Source organism: Bison bison, unplaced genomic scaffold (assembly GCF_000754665.1).
Source record: "Bison bison bison isolate TAMUID 2011002044 unplaced genomic scaffold, Bison_UMD1.0 scf7180017864333, whole genome shotgun sequence".
In the NCBI taxonomy this organism is placed as follows: domain Eukaryota; kingdom Metazoa; phylum Chordata; class Mammalia; order Artiodactyla; family Bovidae; genus Bison; species Bison bison.
Window position 1 is genome coordinate 347808 of NW_011494905.1, and position 16926 is coordinate 364733.

At 37.4% G+C, this 16926-nt stretch overlaps 1 protein-coding gene across 4 annotated transcripts in view; it reads left to right on the plus strand.

Annotated features, from left to right (window-relative positions):
- The window catches only part of VPS8 (vacuolar protein sorting 8 homolog (S. cerevisiae)), a 302860-nt gene that overhangs the window by 105815 nt on the left and 180119 nt on the right, over positions 1–16926 (plus strand). For all 4 annotated transcript variants that reach the window (XM_010853860.1, XM_010853862.1, XM_010853861.1 and 1 more), the window contains 3 exons: positions 10052–10094; positions 11518–11590; positions 11874–11993. In XM_010853860.1, coding sequence (XP_010852162.1) covers positions 10052–10094; positions 11518–11590; positions 11874–11993 — 236 coding nt within the window. The remainder of the gene's footprint in view (positions 1–10051; positions 10095–11517; positions 11591–11873; positions 11994–16926) is intronic.

Genomic DNA, 16926 nt, shown 5'->3' on the forward strand with positions numbered 1-16926 from the left:
GAGTCCAAAAGACTGTTCTATACATCAGTGTCTCTTTTGCTGTCTCGTATACAGGGTTATTGTTACCATCTTTCTAAATTCCATATATATGCGTTAGTATACTGTATTGGTGTTTTTCTTTCTGGCTTACTTCACTCTGTATAATAGGCTCCAGTTTCATCCATCTCATTAGAACTGATTCAAATGTATTCTTTTTAATGGCTGAGTAATACTCCATTGTGTATATGTACCACAGCTTTCTTACCCATTCATCTGCTGATGGACATCTAGGGTGCTTCCATGTCCTGGCTATTATAAACAGTGCTGCGATGAACATTGGGGTACATGTGTCTCTTTCAATTCTGGTTTCCTCAGTGTGTATGCCCAGCAGTGGGATTGCTGGATCATAAGGCAGTTCTATTTCCAGTTTTTTAAGGAATCTCCACACTGTTCTCCATAGTGGCTGTACTAGTTTGCATTCCCACCAACAGTGTAAGAGGGTTCCCTTTTCTCCACACCCTCTCCAGCATTTATTGCTTGTAGACTTTTGGATCGCAGCCATTCTGACTGGCGTGAAATGGTACCTCATAGTGGTTTTGATTTGCATTTCTCTGATAATGAGTGATGTTGAGCATCTTTTCATGTGTTTGTTAGCCATCTGTATGTCTTCTTTGGAGAAATGTCTATTTAGTTATCTCTCCAACAAATACTAAAGGATATTCTCTAGATAGGAAACACAAAAACGGTGTATATAATTTTCTTTTCATATCTTTTCTTTTTTGGTCTTAGTATCAAGTATATTTTATATCTTGGTATACTTGCTCATGAAATGAGTTGGGAAGTGTTCACTCTTCTGTCTTTTGGAAGAGGTTTTGAAGGATTGGTGTTAATTCTTTAAATGTGTGGTAGAATTCATTAATAAAACCATGTGAGCCTGGAATATTTTTTGTTGGAAGTTTTTAAATTACTAGTTCAGTCTCTGCTTGTTAAGTCTGTTCATATTATTCATTTCTTTTTGAGTCAGTTTTGGTAGGTTTTGTATTTCTAGGAATTTATCCATTTAATCTGTTATCTAATATGTTGGCATATAGTGGTTATGGTGTTCTCTTATAATTCTTTCTGTTTTTATAAGGTTTATAGTGATGTCTCTTATTACTAATATTTGTAATTTGAGTCTTTTCTCTTCTTGATCTGTCTAGCTAAAGGTTTGTCAATTTTATTGTTTTTTTCCCCCAAAGAACTGATTTTGATCTTAGTGATATTATTTTTCTTTGCTCTTTCATTTATTTCTGCTTAGCCTTTGTTATTTATTTCATCTTGCCTTGGGTTTATTTATTTATTTATTTTAGTTTCTTGAGGTAAAAGTCTAGATTGTTGATTTGAACTCTTTCTTCCCTTTTTTTTTAATAGGTGTTTATAGCTGCAAATATCTCTAAGCAATGTTTTAGCTATGTTCCGTAAGTTGTGTCTCTTGTATCTTTATTTTCATTCATCTTGAAGTATTTTCTAATTTGCCTTGCTGCTGCTGCTGCTAAGTCGCTTCAGTCGTGTCCGACTGTGTGCGACCCCATAGACGACAGCCCACCAGGCTCCCCCGTCCCTGGGATTCTCCAGGCAAGAACACTGGAGTGGGTTGCCATTTCCTTCTCCAATAATTTGCCTTGAGATATTGGTTATTTAGAAGTATGTTATTTAATTTCCACATATTTTTGGATTTCTCACATTTCCTTCTGATACTGATTTCTCACTTTTTTCCATTGTAGTTAGAGAACATACTTTGTATGGTTTCTATTTTTTTCGTTTATTGAAACTTACAGCCTAACATATGGCCTATTTTGGAGAATATCCCAAGTGCACTTGAAAATAATGGACGTGTTTTGTTGTTGAGTAGAATGTTCTATAGATGTCTGTTAGATTTAGTTGACCTATAGTTTTGTTCAAGACTTCTATTTCCTGTTCATCTTCCTCTAATTGTTCTATCCATTATTGAAAAATGAGTATTGAAGTATCTAAATGTTATTGTTGAAATATCTATTTCTTATTTTAGGTCTGTCAGCTTTTATTTTATTTTGGAGTTCTGATGCTGCAGTAGAGTTTACAATTCAGCCTTATTAGCCTTTACTTCCTGCTTGTGCAGATCCTCAAAGTCAGGCCTAGGTTGTAAGTCTTTTCAGGTCTTTCCTGCATGTATCCACAGCCCTTTACCTGTACATGTCTATGTCCTTCTCGAGTTCCAGAAATATTTTGGAAATTTTGAAAGCCCCTGAAGACCTCCATTCTCCAGTTTTTCCTTTTAAATTTTCTGGTGGGTCTTTAATCAGTTCCTTCTGGTGCACTACCTCTGGCACCTGTAAAGTTAAATATCACTTGAGGATAGTGCTGTTTATTTCGAGTAAGCTCTGAGTCAGGACAGAAAAAGATAAGCCCTAGAATGCAGCTTTTAAGTGAGCTGCCAGATAGGTTAGACAGTGATAGTTCTCTAAGGGGTGGGCTTTTGGGGCACTCTGAACCCATTTTGCCCCCTTGAATGGTTGCATGGGTGCTGGTTTTCATAGCTACCACAGTTGCAAGACTGTTTGTTGGTTTCAAAGCTATGGTGAAGCTGGGAAAAAGCGAATGGGACTAGGTAATGTTAAACCACCGTGAAGCTCACTGTTCTTACTGAGATTCAGGCATTTTCCTTGCCTGGGGAATCCCAGGGACAGAGGAGCCTAGTGGGCTGCCCTCTATGGGGTCGCACAGAGTCGGACACGACTGAGGCGACTTAGAAGCAGCAGCAGCAGCAGCAGTATTATTGGAAGCCTTAAGTAATTTCGAGAGTTCTGGAAAAGTTGATTTTGATCATATCTGCCAGTGTTCTCTTTGCTTTCATGGAGGAGCAGATTATTGGAGGTTCTCCCTTCATCATCTTATAGGTCAGTCCATCTGGCTTTTGCTTTTGTTTGGTTTGGCCTTTTTCCTCTCTGTCCTTGTCCTTGGATGGTTTCTGTTGCTCTGCCTTCAGGTTCACTCTCTCTCATGTCAACTCAGCTGTTAAATCCACTCTGAATATTTATCTTCCATGATCATATTTTATAGTTCTGTAATTTTCTTTAGGTTCTTTTTTATTGCTTCTGTTTCTCTCCAGCATCTCTCCGTTTATCTGTTCAAATTTTCATGTGTTGAAACATATTTTGTTTTGTTTCATTGAGGAGAAATATAATAGTTGATTTAAAATTCTTATCAGTTCTAACATTTTGTTCATTTCAGGTTTGGACTTGATTTTCTTTTCCCTTAAGAAAAACGTAATGTTTTATTTTCTTGTTTCATCACATGAAATATGATGAAATATTTTAGATTGTATCCTGAATATTTGAATGTTACATTATGGAGATTCTGGATTCTGTAAATTTTTTCCACCAATAATTTTTTCTCGTTGTTTTATCAGGTAATTTTCTTGGCTGGGCTTGAATTGCAAATTCTGTTTCTGTTGTGGCTCCAGTCTCTTCTCCAAAGGTCCTTTGTCCTTAGCTGTTTTGCTTTGATTCTGTTCCACCTATGTGGCTTAAGGGTCAGTCGATAATGAAGGTAATCAAGTTTGGAGATCCTCTCTCTGGCTTACTTTTTTATAAGATTCTGCCAGTCTTTTGACTGTTCACATCACCTAACTTCTCAAGCTCCCCAGCCAGAAAGATTGCTGGTTTTCCCACGTGAGCCCCCAGCTGCTTCTATGCTTGGCACACAGACTGCACTTGGTCTCAGACTGCAAACCTCCAGTGATGGTAATTTACTTGTGCACGTCCCTGTCTCCTCTCCTCTGAGCACATGAACTCCACACTGAAACCAACTACTCTAGGACCTTCAGGGGTGAACTCTCTTCTTGGTTCTGACCTTTTCTTTCTGGATGAGCTGCTCTGAATGTTGTTCATACACAGCAGCTTAGGGATCAGTCACTAATATGGGTATATAGTTTGAAGATCCCCTCTTTGACTCTTTCTATTTTGAGATTTCACTAGTCTCTTCCACATTCATGGTTTCCTTCACTTTTCTGGTCCCCTCTCCCAGAAAGATTAGTTTTCCTTCTGTTGCAGCTTCTGTGTGCAGTTACTGCGTGGGTGCCAGTCTGTCCTGTTCCCAGAGAATGTGAACTTCCCACCAGATTTGTCTACTACTTCTGTTCCCTTTTCAGTACCTTCAGGTAGCTTTTCATATCATGTCTAGGCTTTATAGTTTTTTCTTTCTGTAAGGACAGGAACGGGGAAGATCATTTGGTAGAGTCTTAATCCCTGTTTATTCTTAATCCCTTTTCAGTAGCCCTGAAACTAATCCTTTTGAAACAAACTTGAAAATTACCTTTCATGTATATATGTAGCAAAGATGAAAGCAGAATATAAAAAACTCCACGTTCTGGTTCATAAAGCACAATAAATTTAAAAGAATAGAAATCATATAAATCCTGCTCTCAGACCATAATAGAATTAAACTAGAAAATACTAAGAGAAAGAAAGCTGCTGCTGCTGCTAAGTCGCTTCAGTTGTGTCCGACTCTGCGTGACCCCAGAGACAGCAGCCCACCAGGCTCCCCCATCCCTGGGAGTCTCCAGGCAAGATAACTGGAGTGGGTTGCCATTTCCTTCTCCAATGCATGAAAATGAAAGTGAAGTCGCTCAGCCGTGTCCGACTCTTCGAGACCCCATGGACTGCAGCCTACCAGGCTCCTCCGTCCGTGGGATTTTCCAGGCATGAGTACTGGAGTGGGTTGCTATTTCCTTCTCCAGAAAGAAAGCTGGGAAGTCTCCAAACACTTGGAGATTAAACAACACACTTCTAAATAATACATGGACGAAGGAGAAATCTCAAGAGAAATTTAACAGTATTTTGAAATAAATGAAAATACTTAAAAATTTGTGAGATGCAGCTAATGCAGAGCTTTGAGGGAAATTTATAACATTGAATGCATATATTAGAGAAGAAGAAAAATCTAAAATCAGTACTCTAAGCTTCTACCTTAGGAATTTAGAAAAAGAACAAATTAAGTCAAAGTGAGCAAAAGAAAAATAATGAAAATTAGAGCAGAAATTAATAAAACTGAAACTAAGAGATCAGTTGAGAAAATTGTTTATGTGAGGGGAGTGTTGGTGAAAACCAAAAGCTCTTTCTTTGGAAAGATCAATCAAATCTGAGCCTCTAGCCAGGCTAGCTTGGATAAAAAGGAGAGAAGACACAAAATTACTAATGTCAGAAATGGAAGAAGGGATAGCTGTCCAGATCCTATGGGCATTAGAAGAGTAATAATAAAAGAGTATTATGGACAATTCTATGCCTGTAAGTTTGATAACCCTAATGAAACAGGCCAATTTTTTGAAAAATACAATTTGCCAAAACTCACATAAGAAGAAATAGATAATCTGAATAAGCCTGTACCTATTAAAGAAATTGAACCAGTTATTAATAACCTTCAAAAACAGAAAACACTAGGTCCAGTGTGTTTCACTGATGAATTTTGCTAAACTTAAATTTAAGGGAGAAATTATACCAATTGTCTACAATCTCTCAGAAGATGGAACTCAGGGAATATTTTCTAGCTTTTTCTATGAGGCCTGATACCAAAACCAAGACATTGTAAGGAAATAAAACTTACAGACCAATATCTCTCATGAATATAAAAACAAAAATTTTCAAAAAAATATTAGCAAATTGAATCTGTCAAGTTATAAAAAGAATTATACACCACAACCAAGTGAGGTTTATCCCAGGTGTGCAAGGCTGCTTCAACATTTGAAAGTCAGTTAATGTATTTCATCCCATCAGTAGAATGAGAGAAGAAAAATCACACGATCATATCAGTAGATGCTGAAAAAGCATTTAACGAAGTTCCAGTTCTATTCATGATAAAAACTCAGCAAATTAGGAATAGAGGAAAACTTGTGGAACTTGATAAAGAACATCTACAAAATACCTACAGCTAATGTCATATTTATTGGTGAGAAACTTAGTGGTGAGGAGCAAGGCAATGATGTCCTTTTCTTACCACTGCTTTTCAACATAATGCCGAAAGTCTTAGCTAGTCCAAAGGATAAGAAAAGGAAATAAAAGGTATGTGGATTGGGAAGGAAGAAATAAAACTGTTTACAGGTAACTTGATCATTTATGTAGAAAGTCTGAAAGAATTGACCCCAAAACTCCTGGAAGTGATTAGCAGTTGTTGCAAGTTTGCAGATACAAAGTTAATATACAAAAGGCAGTCACTTTACTATATACCTTCTGTGAACAAGTGGAATTCAAAAATAAAAGCACACTGCCATTTATCCGTTCAGTTCAGTCACTCAGTTGTGTCCGACTCTTTGCATCCCCATGGACTGCAGCACACCAGGGTTCCCTGTCCATCAGCAACTCCCAGAGCTTGCTCAAATTCATGCCCATCAAGTTGTTGATGCCATCCAACCATCTCATCTTCTGTTGTCCCCTTCTCCTCCTGCCTTCAACCTTTCCCAGCATCCCACTCAACCTTTCCAGTGAGTCAGTTCTTCGCATCAGGTGGCCAAAGTATTGGAGCTTCAGCTTCAGCATCAGTCCTTACAGTCAATATTCAGGACTGATCTCCTTTAGGATAGACTGGTTTGATCTCCTTGCAGTCCAAGGGACACTCAAGAATCTTCTCCAACACCACAGTTCAAAAGCATCAATTCTTCAGCGCTCAGCTTTCTTTATAGTCCAACTCTCACATCCATACATGACTACTGGAAAAACCATAGCTTAAACTAGATGGACCTTTGTTGGCAAAGTAATGTCTCTGCTTTTGAATATGCTGTCTAGGTTGGTCATAACTTTTCTTCCAAGGAGCAAGAGTCTTTTTAATTTCATTGTATTTCATGGTATAAATACCATTTATGTTAGTACCCTTATGTATAAATCTGACAAAGTATATACAAGATCTAAATGAGGACAACTATGAAACTCTGATGAAAGATATCAAAGAACTCAATAATTGGAAAGATATTCTGTGTTCATGAATAGGAAGACTCTAGGCTGTCATGATGTCATTTTGTACCAAACTGATCTACAGGTTCAGTGCAATCCCAATCAAAATCCCAGCAAGTTATTTTTGGATATTAATAGTCTTATTCTGAAATGTATATGGAGAAACAAAAGACTCAGGATAGCTAAAATAGTATTGAGACAGAAGAACAAAGTTGGAGGACTGACACTACCTAACTTTCAGATTTAATGTAAACCTAGCTCAGAGGGTAAAGCATCTGCCTGCAATGCAGGAGACCCAGGCTTGATCCCTGGGTCAGGAAGATCCGCTAGAGAAGGAAATGGCAACCCACTCCAGTACTCTTGCCTGGAAAATCCCATGGATGGAGAAGCCTGATAGGCTACAGTCCATGGTGTTGCAAAGAGTCGGACACGACTGGGCAACTTCACTTTCACTATAATCAAGACAATGTGATTTTGCCAAAAGAATATAAAAATAGATTGGTAGAACAAAATAGCTCAGCAGTAGACTCTCATAGTTGACTGATCTTTGAAGAAGCTTTTGGTGTAAAGATAGTCTTTTCAACAAATGGTGCTGGAAAAACTGGATATCCACCTGCAAAATGACAGCTTTTTAATATGCTGTCTAGGTTGGTCATAGCTTTTCTTCCAAGGAGCAAATGTGAATCTAGTGAATCTAGACACAGACCTTACAGCTTTCACAAAAATTAACTCACAGTGGACCATAGACGTAATTGGAAAATGCAAAACTGTAAAATATCTAGAAGACAACACAGGCAGTAATTTAGTTGACTGTAGTCATGGTAATGAATTTTTAGATACAGCACTATCCATGAAAGAAAGATTATTATCCATGAAAGAAGTAATTGATAAGCTGTGCTTCTTTAAAAACTTCTGCTCTGCAAACGACATCATCAAGAGAATGAGAAGGTAATCCAGACTGGGAGAAAATATTTGCAAAAGACTGTTATCCAAAATATATAAATAACTCTTAAAACTTGACAATAAGAAAATGAATAATGCAATTAAACAATGAACAAAGACTTGAACAGACATCTCAAAGAAGATACGCAGATGGCAAGTAAGCATATTGAAAGATGTTCAGCACCATTAGGGAATTACAGATTAAAACAGCAATGGGGTGCCAGCACACACCCCCATTAGAATGGCTGAAATATGAAACACCAACAACACCAAATGCTGGCTAGGATGTGGAGCAATAGGAACTCTCATTTATTGCTGGTGGAAATGCAAAATGGTATTGCCACTGTGGAAGACAGTTTGGCAATTCCTTATAGAACTAAATGTGCTTTTATTATATGATCTAGCAACTGCACTCCTTTACCCAAAGGAGTTGAAAATCTGTCTCCACAAAGGCGTCACCACAAATGTGTAGTAGCTCTCTTCATAACTGCCTAAACTTGGAAGCAAGCAAGATGTTCTTTAGTGGGTGAATGAGTGAATAAACTTGGTATATCCATACAATGAAGTATCATTAAGTACCAAAAATAAATGAGCTATCAAACCATGAAAAGATGTGGAGGAAAATTAAATGCATAACTGAGTGAAAGAAGCCAGTCTGAAAAGGCGATGGCTTAGGATTCCAATTATATGACATGATGCAAAAGGCAAAACTATGGAGACAATAAAAGAATCAGCATTTGTTAGGGGTTAAAGGGAATGGAGGGACAAACAGGTAGAGCAGAGGATTTTTAGGGCAGTGAAACTGTTCTGTGATATTATAATGGTGGATATATGTTACTATACATTTGTCAAAACCCATAGAGTGTACAGGGCTTCCTGTACAGCTCAGATGGTAGCTTAGATGGTAAAGAATCTGCCTGCAATGCAGGAGACCCAGGTTCGTTCCCTGAGTCAGGAAGGTCTCCTGGAGAAGGGAATGGCAGTCCACTCCAGTGTTCTTGGAGTGGAATTCTCCAGTGTCTTGGAGAATTCTATGGACAGACCATGGGGTCGCAAAGAGGTGAACACGACTGAGCGAATGACACACTGTAGAGTGTGCAGCACCAAAAGTGAGCCTTACTGTGAACTGAGGACTTAGGTGGTGATGATACACTAGTGTATGTTTATTGATGACAAGAAAGGGCTCACTGGTGCAGGGTGTTGGTAGTGGTGGAGGTTGTGTGGTATAGGAATGAGGGATATACAAGAAATCTCTATACCTCTGTCTCAATTTTGCTGTAACATGATTAAAACTTCTCTACAAAAGTAAAAGTTTATTGATTGGAAAAAATATTTGGAATTGAAACAATGTAATTATTCATGTAATTTTGAGCAATTCAAGTTTGTTTGCATGTACAACAACACAGACTTGGAGTCTTTACAAAGGATTATTGATTAAGATATGTACACTTGCTTGCATTATTCCAGTATTCTTGTCAAAAATTTCAGTTCAGCAGTATTACCAACCATAAATTCCTACCAACCATAAGGATTGCTGATCACTTCACCCCTTCTTGATGCTCTTATACTATTCTTTGTTAACTTTGATCTTTTGCCCTAAAACTTGGTCTAATTATGTTTCCAGTTTCTTTTAGCCAAGAAATAAATTTATACTACCAGATGACAGAATGTTACATCTTAGATATAACTTTAGGATACAAAAGGTCATAAAGAGTGTTTGGTCTTAAGTTTCTTAAACATATATGAACAGTGACCTTTTTAGCCTAGAATATTGTAAGTAGTAAGAGTCCATGTTACAAATGAGAAGGCATTATAATTATAGCTCAATATTAATTAGTTAATTTGTCAAATCATTGCTTATTCAACACCTTCTCTTGGCCCAAGCTATTAGTTAAGCCAACAATACATAGATCCCTATACAAGGTTTACACCTTTTCTTGTATGTGTACCCTTGAATGACTGACTGATTTTGTGTCTGTGAAAAGAATCTATTAGAAATTCTTAAAAAAAAAAGTATTAATTACAGTGGTCTTATCTCACTTTTCTATTGTTTGGGAATATACCTAGAGCACCTTAAATGCCAAAGGACTTTTTGTTGTTGTTTCCACATAAAGATTATATTTCTGAAAAGCTTTTGAGAGAGAATTGCTAAAGATACTTTTCTGTTTTAGATGAGCAAGTTGTTATGGGCAACAAGCTTCTTGTATATATTAGGTAAGAGATTTTTAATTTCTTTATGTGTGTGTCCTTCTTTTACAAAACTTCTCCTATATTCTCAGAGGTACTGTCATCTCTTAATCTGTGTAGTGCTTTCGTTTTTCAGTATTCTTTCATGTATAGCCGTGCTTCTGAACAATCAGTAATTCTGTCCCCCACCCTTGCTCTCCTCTGCCATATATTTGCAATGTCTAAAGACATTTTGCTTTGTCACAACTGGGGTCAGGAGAGATGCCACTGGCATTTAATGCATAGAGGCCAGGGATGCTGCTTAGCATTCTGCAGTGAACAGGATAGTCCCCACAGCAAAGAATACCGAAATATCAGTAGGGCAGAGGTTGAGAAATCTTGATATAGAGTATTTTACTTTTACTACCAAGTCTATGGGATATGTTTTTGTCCATATTTTATGTATAAGGGCAAGAAATTAGTTTGCATCATGAACAAAAGTTAGTGACTGAAGTAAGCGGAAATGTTTGTTTATTCCTGGATCAGAGTTCTTCTGATAGACTAATACAAGCTCAGAATTGTATCCTAATAGAGCTTTTACATAAATAAGTGGCTGGCAGGTAGGCAGGAAGGTGGCAGAACCTGCTGGCACATCATTTTAGCTTCTGTGTGCATCAGAGTTATTAACTTTGAGACCTCTTTCACGTTTGTTACATCGATGCTTTAGTATAGAAGAACATATGTAGCATTTACCTTGCTCTTTATCATCTGCGCTTTAAACTTTTTAGAATATGCTGGTATCCAGCTGTCTCTAACATTTAAAATTGATGACTACTTCACAGAGGTTTAAAATTTACTCCTCCTCATCCCCTGCCACCAAAATAAGGATATATTCAGAAGACAGTTTATAACTCAGCCCCCAGAGCTAGTCATTAGCCATTAGGAAGGTCTGGTTTGGAGGTAAAACCATACAGTTAATTTCTCATGAGATTCTAATTCTCCCCAAAGGCTTGTCCGATTACAAATATTTTTTAGCCTAGCTCATTTCCCATCTTTATTCACCATTCTTAGAACCACTGGATTTAAAAGTCTCTGTGAACCTGAGGCTTTTACCTGTTAACAGTATAATGATGCTCTCAGATTCTTTCCAGATGCTGGGTGTGAGACTTTTAGGTAATCTGTCCTTATTCCTTCTTGTTCATTTAGTGCGTGCAGCTTGGGTTTTTCTTAGGAAAAATAAAAAGAAATGAAAGTCATTACTCAGTCACAGGATGTGTTATTTCACCACCACCTTCTGTCACCCACATTTTCTGAACTGGCTATCATCTCAATCTGGATTTGGACCTGACCTAACTGACAAGAGCTGAGCCTGCTTAAACATCAGACTAGTATCTTGGGTTGGAGAACAGTGTATTCCCAGGAAGTTAGCCCATTAAGAGTCACCAAATCCGTTCAATTTCTTCTCTTCTAGCTGTTGTCTAGCAGGTCGTGCCTATCCGCTGGGTGACATCCCTGAAGATCTTGTTCCCTTGGTTAAAAACCAGGTTGGTACATTTTTGTAGCATTTTTACTCTCTTAAAATGCAGTAAAGACAAATTGTAATTGAGGGCTGCACATGGGTCGGGAGCTATCTGCTGTGACAGGAGAGAGCCTGCACACCATCACTGGAGCCAGTAATCACAGCTGAGAGAGGTTAGAGAAGTTACAACCCAGTGGCAATTTAAACTAAATTCAACCTGGTTTTATTTTATACAAATGGGAGTCATTGCTTTAGCAAGATACTTTGTGAGAAAAGAATCAGCTTTTTTTTTTTTTTTCAACTTGCAGGTTTTTGAATTTCTAATTCGCCTGCATTCAACAGAAGCTCCCCCTGAAGAAGAAATCTATCCTTATATTCGGACTTTGCTGCATTTCGACACACGAGAATTTCTAAATGTATTGGCGCTGGTAAGAAATACTGTGATTCTAAGGTATTTTTAAAATAGTTGGGGTGATAATTATTTTTAATAGAAAGAAAAATGAATAATAGTCCTTACATAGGTACAGTTTTTATGCCCTAGCAGTAAGTCAGGGTCTCAAATGTTTAATTTTGTTGTGCCATCCATAGTTTCTAATTCTTTTTCTCCTTCCTACCCTTCCTTTCCTGCTTTCTTCCCCTCTCTTTCCTTCCTCCCTGAGTATTTGTCTATGTCTAGTGTTTGTCTATGTCTGTCTGTATGTCTCTTTCTGACTCATCCTTATTAAAAAGTTAAAGCGGAGTTAGATGTGGAACATCCTTTATTTCATAAATTGTTATTGTTTGCATACTGAAGATGGCAGATTGCTCTGAATGACATGTGGTGATGATGATAGTAGAAGCAGCTAGAGTTGAAATGGAACATGGAAGCTTCCTGCTAAAAAAATATCCTTATTCTTATTTTTATTAAAGAGAGGTCTGGGTAAGCCAGCTTCTCTGTGAAAATGCCCCCGGGGAAATAATTATATAAAACATGATATATCTTCCTAATTAAGCCATATTGTAGTTGTTTTTTAAAAAGCTTTTGATAATGTGGACAGTGCTTATATTTTAGTATCCAGTGAAACAGCAGACTGACAAATTTTTAAAAAAATATTGTATGTGCACAATATTTGAAGGAAATAGACAGGAAGGAAATATATCTAAATATTAATAATGATTATATCTGTGAGATGAACTAAATTTATTTAATGAACATATAGTGCTCTTATTATAAGTTGAATAATAAACTATTAAACTTTTTAAAAGTGCCTGTGAGAAGGTTGAGATTCCACTCATATGACATTTTGTATTAGTTTAATTGGAAAATCTGATGTCAGAAGTAGTAACTTAAATAGCAGAAGAAGAAGGGAAAAGAAACTTAGAAAATAAAAGTCAAATCTAGTTGGTTTAGGAGACCGTAGACGTCCAGAATACAATGGAAGTGTACTTAGTGTCTGGCCTGGAGGAGAAAAGAAACAAGAAGTGGTAGGGCAGGGGTTCATAAAGCGTCCTGGAGAGCAACAAAGAATTTTACCTAGTTTTCATTTTTTAAAGGGCTGTCGTGGCACTGAAGATCATTTGGGATTATGCTTATGTCTAAATTATGATATTGACATTGATAGTAAGACTGCGATAAAATCTCTGTCATTTACTTGACAAATATTTGCCAAGTATGTCACACATACTGTAGTAACTGTGTGTGTACCCTGGGCTGACAGGATATAAACCTTGCCTTTGTGGAGGAAGAGGATGCAGCTTGTAGATTAGTAACTATAGCATGGTGTAAGACATGTCACTGGAGACATGCAGAATGCTGTAAGAACATTTAGGAGGGGGATCTAATGGAAGGGTCAGGAAGGTGTCTTGGATGAAATGATGTCGATGGTGAGTCTCACAGGATGTGTAGAAGTCTGGTTAAGGTTAGGGAAAAGTATTTCAGGTAGAAGGACAGAGTATGTAGAAAGACCTGGAAATAAGATAGAGCGGTGTGTGTTAAGGTAATTGAAAAAAATTCAGTATGGCCACATTTTTAAGTGTAAGGAATTCTGCGGAGAGAGAGAATGCCAGAGAGGCAGGTAGAGACTGAGTTTTATTATCTGTGGTAGGAAGTTTGGACTTTACAGCTGCTGAAGCCTTTTGCCTTACTTAGTTGCTCAGTCCTTCCAACTCTTTGCGACCCCATGAACTGTAATTCGCCATGCTCCTCTGTTATTGGGGATTCTCTAGGTAAGAATACTGGAGTATGTTGCTATGCCCTCCTTCAGGGCATCTTCCCAACCCAGAGATTGGACCCAGTTCTCTCGGCATTGCAGATGGATTTTTTACTGTCTGAATAGAAAAATGTCATAATTTGTAGTTTAGAAAAATTCCCTCTGATTGTTGAATGGAAAATGGATTGAAATAAGATTGGAGGCATGAAGATGTTAGCAAAATTTTGTGGTCATCCAGATAGAAGATAATGGCAGCTTGAATTAGGACAGTGGCAATGGGGGTTCTAAGACATGAAAGGATTTGAAAGATATTTTAGGAGGTAAATCAGCCTAAAATTTAGAGTTTAGTGTACAATTCGATGTGAAAGGTAAGATGAATAAGGAAGCATCAAAGATTCCTACATTTCAGACCTTATGAACTGAATGTATAGTGGTTTATTTGTAGATTCAACAGGAAATCAGAGGAGAAACAGTTTTATTAGGAGATGGATGAGAGTGGGCGTGCAGAGTAGTGGTGAGGTATGGTGGAGGCAGATAATTAGTTCTTTTTTGGACTTAATGAATTTGAAATGCCTAAAAGACAAGCAGAGGTTTCCTTGTGTGTGTGCATCAAGGGTTGGCTGCATCCCCAAGTATTACAGCTGGAGAAATTGATAAGACTTAGGATCCTAAATCCTGGATTCACTCCATATTTGTCTACTATAGTTGATTATTCATGTGACCTTCCTAATTAATATGTCTTAATAAAAAGAACATTTTTAGGGACCCACTAAAAAGCTTAAATGACAGACTTTTAAATCATATTTTCTCACTTTTTAAAATGTAGGAATATTTTTTTCAAGTGAGGTTTTTAACTTTAGCTTTATTAGGGTACAATGTATACAAAATATAATTCATCCATTTTAAGAGAAGAGTTTGACAAGCATGCATGCATGCATGCTAAGTCACTTCAGTCATGTCTGACTCTCTGCGACCCCATGGACAGCAGCCCACCAGGCTTCTCTGTCCACAGGATTCTCTAGGCAAGAATACTGGAGTGGGTTGCCATGTCCTTCTCCATTGACAAGCATATGCAGTCTTATAACGGCTACCACAATCTAGATACAGAACAGGTGGTCACTTTTGCAGTTTTTTAGTGAGTCCCAATCCCAGCCCCTGGCAACTGCTGATCTGCTTTGGGAAACAGGGTTTCACCTTTCTAAAATGTCATTTAGAGAAAACATAAACTTTGCGGTTTCTTCTGGTGTCTTTCACTTAATGCTTTTGAGACTTACCTGTACTGTTTCTTTTATCAGTAGGTTGTCCCTCTTTATGGCTATGTAATTTTTCAGTTTATGGATATACAGTTTGTTGATCCATCCACCAATAGTTGGTCCTTTTGATTATTTCCCATTTAAGTTACTATGACTAAAGCTATCATGAATATTTACATATAAGCCTTTGTGTGGACATACATCTTTATTTCTCTCGAGTAAATACCAAATAATGAAACCACTGGGTCTTTTGTAAAGTGTATTGTTTTACTTCATAAAAAACTAACAAGACTTTTCTAAAGTGGTTCTGCCAGTTTTCATTCCAGTAATATATGAGAGTATCAGTTTCTTCATTGTATGGTTCATCTTTTTAATTTGACCATTCTAGTAGATGTATACTGGTATCTCATTGTAGTTTTATATTTCCCTCCTGACAACTGACATTAAACATCTTTTCATTAAAATATATTAGCAAAAAAGTTATGTTTACCATTCGTATATTCGCCATCCATATATACTCTATGGTGAACATATCCATTTTTTGACCATTTTTCCCTACTTTTAAAAACTGTATTTGTTTTCTTGTTTTGAGAATTTTTTTTTAGGTAAGTATTAAAAAATCAGATTACATGAATTTAGCAGATGTTTTCTCCTAGTCTGTAGTTTGTCTTTTCGTTTTCCTAATACTGTGTTTTGAATAGCAGAAATTTTAAATTTTGATCAAGTCTAATTTATTGGTTTTGTTTTAGGAATCCTGCTTCTGGGGCTGTAGCTATGAAATCTTTGCCTAACCCAAGGTCACAAAGATATTCCCTAGAAGTTTTATGGTTTTACCTTTAAAGCTGTGATCCATTTTGAAGAAATTTTGGCCTGTGGTGCAAGGTTTAGATGCAAGGCCTTTTTTTCTTGCTTTTTTTTTTTGCATTGAGATACCTAATTCTTATAGCATCATTTGACAAAAAGACTGTCCTTTCTCTACTGGATTGTCTTTGTACTTTGTCAAAGACATATCATCTATGTATACTGGGTCTATTTCAGAACTCTGTTCTATGCCCCTGGTCTGTCTGTCTATCTTGATGCCAGTACCACACTGCCTTGATTACTGTAGCTTTATAATGAGTATGAAAATCATGTTGTATGTTCTTATTCTTTTTCAAAATTACTTTGTATTTTGTAGTTTTGGGGTTGTTTTTGGCATTTCAGTATGAATTTTAAGTTATCTTGTTAACTTCTGCAGAAGCCTGCCTGGATTTAGATTAGGATTGTGTTCAGTATTTAGTCAATTTAAGAATTGACTTAGCAATACTGAATTTTGTGACCCATTAAAAGGTATACTGTTTCATTAATTTAGATTTTCTTTAATTTTTCTCAGAAATATTTTGTAGTTTTCAGTGTAGTTTTCTAAGTGATAGGATTCAATGTAATGTTTTCTCAGTTCAGTTCAGTTCAGTTGCTCAGTCGTGTCTGACTCTTTGCGACCCCATGAATCACAGCACGCCAGGCCTCCCTGTCCATCACCAACTCCCGGAGTTCACTCAAACTCACGTCCATCAAATTGGTGATGCCATCCAGCCATCTCATCCTCTGTTGTCCCTTTCTCCTCCTGCCCCCAATCCCTCCCAGCATAAGAGTCTTTTCCAATGAGTCAGCTCTTCGCATGAGATGGCCAAAGTACTGGAGTTTCAGCTTTAGCATCATTCCTTCCAAGGAACACCCAGGGCTGATCTCCTTTAGAATGCACTGGTTGGATCTCCTTGCAGTCCCAGGGACTCTCAAGAGTCTTCTCCAACACCACAGTTCAAAAGCATCAATTCTTCGGCTCTCAGCTTTCTTCACAGTCCAACTCTCACATCCATACATGACCACTGGAAAAACCATAGCCTTGACTAGACAGACCTTTGTTGGCAAAGTAATGTCTC